Source organism: Engraulis encrasicolus, chromosome 22, assembly GCF_034702125.1.
Source record: "Engraulis encrasicolus isolate BLACKSEA-1 chromosome 22, IST_EnEncr_1.0, whole genome shotgun sequence".
Lineage (NCBI taxonomy): Eukaryota > Metazoa > Chordata > Actinopteri > Clupeiformes > Engraulidae > Engraulis > Engraulis encrasicolus.
Window position 1 is genome coordinate 37,640,404 of NC_085878.1, and position 6,831 is coordinate 37,647,234.

A 6,831-nucleotide genomic window follows, 5' to 3' on the forward strand; every position below is an offset into this window, starting at 1 on the left:
CAGAATATGAATTATGATACATTGAAAAATTTAAAATTGAATATCTAAAAAACCTATATTTTAAAATGGCCAGTTCCTTGTCCAAACGTAGCCGGCAATGTCATGAGCAGCACCTAAAATGCTGGTGTTCGGTTTGTCATTCATTTCAGAGAGAATTTGACTCACAAATATGGCGTCATACAGACCACTTACTAATAATATGGTAATACCATAGTAGCATCACATGACAAAACAAAAACAAAACAAAAATGGTCAGTGTCCATGGTCCCAGGTTTCAGAAACTAAGGCAGATGTCCACACACCAACTGATGATATGTGAATGTTTGAACATTCCTTCTCAGTGTACCTGTGCCATCCTCCCTTTACCGTACTTTAAAGAGATAATCAATGGCTACACTCTCATTTTTGTACTCTACCAGTGCATTTGAAGCAACAGCTGTGTCTTTTGTAGATAATGTATAAGTACGTCCCGTTGCAGTTACAGGTTCCACTACCAGAAGCACATCCTGATGATCCATGACAAGTCTATCTGGTCTGAAGGGAAAAGTGAAGGATGGAGATGGCCCATGAGGATGCAGGAAGTTCAGTTTCACCTCTCCAGTGCTCGGCATACATTCCTCAGCACATGCTAGCCACCAGTTGCCATCATATAAGCTTACAGCTACAACATACCCTTTGATGCTTGAAAATGTAACACATTCCTTTACTGAGCTCACTCTTTCAACTCTGCCTTCTCTGAATGCTGAAAATGGCCTAACTTCCACTGTGTCCATTGACAATGGGCAGAAGCTAGTGTAGTTTTGAGTACCTGGAATAGTTCTTGCAGATTCAAACCTTTCAACAGGTTCTCAGCTTCATGATGGTACATCTCTGTTTGTGGCAAACTGGCAATGGATGGTTCTTGACATTATCCTTGACTGACTCCCTTGAACCAGGAACGTTTTTAAAACTATAGTGTTTGTAATTCAAGATGCTATTCAATCATTTCACTGGAACAACCAGTGCAGGCCACACATCCATCCATTTGTATGCTACTACCAAGATCAGTTGAAACTGGGAAAAAAATCTGTTTTGTTGTTATTTCAGACTGCAACATTCATGATACAATTGCTGTACATCTGTTTCAGAAGCTCCTAATTCAGTTTCTCAGTGACACTTCATCAATGACAGAACGTCCAAAGAAGATCCTATATTTTTTCTGATGGCTGTGCTGCACAATATAAGAACCTTAAAACACAACAAATTTGTGCCACCACGAGGCAGATTTTCACATACCTGCAGAGTGGCACTTTTTTGCCACATCACATGGCAAAGGTCCATGTGATGGCGTTGGAGGGACAGTTAAATGGCTTGCTGCACGAGCAAGTCTGCAACGTCCTATTGACAATTAAATTGTAACGCCATACCAACTGTTTGAATTTGTCAAGGATAATGTCAAGAACATCCATTGCCAGTTTGCCACAACAGAGATGTACCATCATGAAGCTGAGAACCTGTTGAAAAGGTTTGAATCTGCAAGAACTATTCCAGGTACTCAAAAACTACACAGCTTCTGCCCATTGTCAATGGACACAGTGGAAGTTAGGCCATTTTCAGCATTCAGAGAAGGCAAGAGTTGAAAGAGTGTGCTCAGTAAAGGAATGTGTTACATTTTCAAGCATCAAAGGGTATATTGTAGCTGTATATGATGGCAACTGGTGGCTAGCATGTGCTGAGGAATGTATGCCGAGCACTGGAGAGGTGAAACTGAACTTCCTGCATCCTCATGGGCCATCTCCATCCTTCACTTTTCCCTTCAGACCAGATAGACTTGTCATGGATCATCAGGATGTGCTTCTGGTAGTGGAACCTGTAACTGCAACGGGACGTACTTATACATTATCTACAAAAGACACAGCTGCTGCTTCAAATGCACTGGTAGAGTACAAAATGAGAGTGTAGCCATTGATTATCTCTTTAAAGTACGGTAAAGGGACGATGGCACAGGTACACAGAGAAGGAATGTTCAAACATTCACATATCATCATTTGGTGTGTATAAATGGACATCTGCCTTAGTTTCTGAAACCTGGGACCATGGACACTGACCATTTTTGTTTTGTTTTTGTTTTGTCATGTGATGCTTCTATGGTATTACCATATTATTAGTAAGTGGTCTGTATGATGCCATATTTGTGAGTCAACATCTCTCTGAAATGAATAACAAACCGAACACCAGCATTTTAGGTGCTGCTCATGACATTGCCGGCTACGTTTGGACAAGGAACTGGCCATTTTAAAATATAAGTTTTTTTAGATATTCAATTTTTAATTTTTCAATTTATCATAATTCATATTCTGAGAGTAGTTGTATTCCAAGGTGACTGTGTAATATGTAGAGCCAGAAAAGAGCTTTCAAACAACACCACAGGCATCTTTTTGTGACTAACACTGACTGATATATTCAAGGCTGAATGTATAGTGTCCTACCCTCACATGTGAACCTTTCCTAGTCTGTTTCTCCCTTAATATTAGTGTCAGATTCAAACCAATGCAGTTCTGGGGTGTTACCTTGCTACTGAAAAGGCACACCAAGTATGATTGAAATCCGGGTCGGTCGGGTCCCAAAGTGTCTGATTTCACGTGAAATGACCCAAAGGCTTTTAGGATGAGTGTGAAAACTTTGAACTTTATCAACAAGCACAGAAAGTACAGTCTCTGCCTTGATTTTTTTAATGATATGGTGTGTGTTGTTTGTCCATGTTAAGTCATTTGTGATGTGAACACCAAGGTATTTAAAGCACTCTACCCTCTCAACAAACACATAATATGCATTGAAATGTCTAGTTTTGAAATACCTTGTCCGGCAGTGGAGAGATACTCTCATCTAATTGATTCTGCTCTGAGAGTAAATAGGCAAGGCAAAAACCATTGAACCAGCTAGAGATGGGATTTATGGCTCTTTGAAGGGACACTGTGTGAGATTTTTAGTTGTTTATTTCCAGAATTCATGCTACCCATTCACTAATGTTACATTTTTCATGAATACTTGACACCACCATCAAATTCAAAGTATTCATTATGACTGGAAAAATTGCACTTTTCATACATGAAAAGTGGGATCTTCTCCATTGTCTGCCATTTTCAATTTCCAGAAATAGCCATTTTTAGCTGCAAAAATGACTGTACTTGGACCATAGTAGGAAATATTTGTTTATTACTTAGTAAACTCTCATGTTAAGATCAAATTTGGCAATAGGTAGCCCAGTTTCAAAGAGCAGCATAGTTGCAGTACCTTTTTTGACCATTTCCTGCACAGTGTCCCTTTAACGGGATCCGGGTCTTAGTGGCTTGTTCCTTTCAAAGAGCCATTCAAAAAACTGGTTCTTTTGGCTCTTTTTTAAATTATTTATTCAGTGTTAAGAATGTAATATTTTGACTCCACCTCAAGGTGATTTTGTCCAAACAACAACTGATTATTCTCCTGATTCTAAAGACCGTTTTTGCCACTCTTTAAGGCAAACAGTTGTGTTTTTTCCCAAAATTTTATTACTCTGGTCGAGGTCACATGCTTAAAATTAATGAAAAATGAACGAAATAACGGTCGGATCAGCTGTAATCCAGTTCCCATCGTTCACTTCAGGGAGCCGTTCAAAAGAACCGGCTCCTTCATGAACGACACACTTCTAGAACCAGCACCTACGACACATAGTCAAAGTTGGTATTGCCCAGATCCACTCCAGATCCACACTGCTAACTAGGGGTGTCAATCACAGCCTCCATGACGAGACGATCCAATATCGATATCTTATTATTTGATGTGATGCGATTCAATTATTTTCGATACTTACAGTAAGAATGTTATGATGATACGATACAATAACCATTCGATTCAACATTTGTCCAATTACTTTTCCACTTCTATTATAATATGGAGCTAGGGCATTGGGCAGGGGCCAGCGATTCGATTAATTTTGATACTTAAAAATGTCCCATAATACGATGCGATTCGATTCAATCATCAGATTATATACAGATTGTATATTGATACATTTCAATTATTATTTACACCCCTACCGCTAACCAGTTTCCTCCCCATTTTTCCTTTCCCACTTCCCTCTGTGAGAAAGTGGCTGCTACAGAAGCTTCAGTACAATTTCCTCCAGCTTGGCAGATACATAGTTTCTACATTGGCGTCTCAGCTGGCCTACAGTATGTATGGTACTGCATGTTTCGTTCCCACTTGGCCCGGATGCGCGCTGCTACCCACGCGCTACCACCCCCTCGCTGAGATGCTGTGCTTCCTTCATTTATGTATCTACCAGAACAGTTATTCTATTTCCCAGTGTGGTACGGTACGACATGACACGGCGCCTCTGGGACGCTCGCATCAACCAGTAACACCTTCTGAGCTATACTCACTCATCTGGATCCATACTGAGCTACACACGCAGGCGCGCACACACACACGCACACACACACACACACACACACACACACACACACACACACACACACCAGTCCTCGTCATGTTGTCTCCTTCTCTGCCTCCCCCTCTCTCCCTCCCTACCCTTTCACACATACTGTACACTAAATTGATTTTAAACTTGCGTACATTTTTATTGCTGATACTAATTCAAGGACCATGTTAGAAATATAAATGTACTCAGTTGTGCCTTTTGTGTCATCTTTTTGGTATGCAACAATGCAAAATTATTTGTATTTTATCCTTGTGCCTTGTCAATAAACAACATTAAATCAAATCAAATCAAATCAAATCAGATCTCGCTCCAACTGCCCCCCTCCCTGTCGACTTTGCATGACACAAAAGGCCATAAAGGAGGGATAACAGTTTGTCTGGAGCGTGCAACTAGGCAGTAGATGGTGTGCAGAGTAGATGGTTTGCAGAACTTTCATTATGGCTAATTATGTGGTTGTCACATTAGCTGTGTAAATGTTATTTTATACAAAATTGCATAATTTTATGGAAACAAATGTGTTAATCGATGTGAGAGCTAAATTACTTTATGTTACACTGTAGAAAGATAAATTATTTCATACGTGTAATTTTCATGCATGAGATGAGTCGACGGAACATAACCAAATCATCTGCGACATTCCAAACATGCGTGCTGCACTGTCTGAGTTATAAATTGTGTAGTGGAGGACATAATATAGCTTCACACATCTCATAAAACGAGCCAGAGGACATTTCCCTTTTAATTATTGTTATCTGAGACTTCATCGCTACATAATTTATAGTCCTATTAAAACACCCTACATCAGAATTAAACTATTCAAGACAGACAATTGCAAGCTAGTTAAAGATAACACAGTTTTTTTTAATTTTAAACAAAAGAGAATATTCCACCAGGCTCGTACAGGAGGTGCAGAGAGACTGACAGCTGACACCGTCGTACCGCCTTAAAGAGCTGCCTCTGAAATGGCTATACAGTACCGCCTTTAAGAGCAGGATTCAAAGGATCTTTTTTTTTTCTTCTTTCTTTCTTTTATCTCAGAACTCCTCATTCCACACTCGTTTAGCAGCCCAGTGATCCTCCCGTCGTCTCAGAGGACCAGTGTCTGGTCATTAGCCATAGAGTGCCACCTTTATCTCTCTCTCTTTCTTTTTTTCCCCGCTCTCTTTTCACTTCACCGTAAAGGCAGTTTACAGACACCCTTTAAAGCTACTCTTTAGAGACAGTTTAAGGGTATTTTTATATTCTCTCCCCTGCTGCTGGAGGGTATGCTAATGCCTCGTTGACCCGGCCGCGGGGGCCGCGGGAGCAGCAGACCCATGGCAACCAGATGAGAGGCACATAGCAACCAGATGAGACATGTGGCCAAGGGAAGAGACACGTACGTACCGTAGCAACCGGGGGCCTCCATCACCTTACGCCAGCCAGTCCTCCTGACACTCCCAAACCACCAACCTCCACAAACTCCCCAGGGGACAGACAGGGTGACCACGGGGCCCAGCGACGGCCACTACCCGCGGGGGAGACGGAATGGCGGAGACGGCCTCTGCCTATCTAGCTAATGGCCTGGGGCTCTGAAGGGATTACGGGTTAGAGGACTGAAAAGGGGAAGCGTTGAGATGACAGAGGGAGAGAGGAGGGACAGAGGGAGGGAGAGAGAGAGAGCGAGAGGAGATGGAGATGAAGTGCAAGAGGAAGACTCAAAACAAAGAAAAGCAATTACCACCTCTCCACGCCATTCCGTTTCCTCCAGTCTTTTTCCCTTTTGCATACCAGCCTGCTCTCTTTGCATAATCCACCCGAGTACTGACGACGGAATGAACCAGCGGGTCGCAGGGTTAGAGCCGGGTGACCACGAGTCAGCCAAGTCACATCATGACACCACTTTGCACTACTACCCACTGCACACACACTCTTGTCATATGCATGCCTTAGCTCCAGGCAGGGGCATAGCAACACATTTTGGGTCCTATGTGCAATCAGCTCCAAAGGACAACCACTAGCCATATACTGTATTTTCATAGATGGGACTGTGAGTGGGCCCCCTGCAGTGTTGCCAGATTGGGCATCTGCGAGTAAAAACGGGAAAAATTGGCCATTTGGCGTTTTTTTCAGCCGTTTTAGGCCCATAGAAGTCAATGTAATTTGTTGATTTTGGGCGGAATTTAGCGTTTTTTGGCGGTTTTTGAGAAGCTTTTGGGCGGGATTTGGCCAGACAGATCTGGCAACACTGGGCCCTGGTGACTCAGTCACACTTTACCCCCTTAAACGACACCCCTGGCTCCAGGAGAGAGACCACACCACACCACACCACACCACACTACACTTTGCACTATTTAAAATGCACACCTCGGTGCCCGGGGAAATAAACCACA

The 6,831-nt window shown here is 42.3% G+C and overlaps 1 protein-coding gene across 1 annotated transcript in view; it reads left to right on the plus strand.

The window, feature by feature from the left end:
- LOC134438665 (uncharacterized) overlaps nucleotides 1-6,018 on the plus strand; it is a 42,731-nt gene extending 36,713 nt beyond the window's left edge. Inside the window, exon 6 of the mRNA XM_063188278.1 lies at nucleotides 5,929-6,018. Coding sequence (XP_063044348.1) covers nucleotides 5,929-6,018 — 90 coding nt within the window. The remainder of the gene's footprint in view (nucleotides 1-5,928) is intronic.
- The last annotated feature ends 813 nt before the right edge of the window (nucleotides 6,019-6,831 follow it).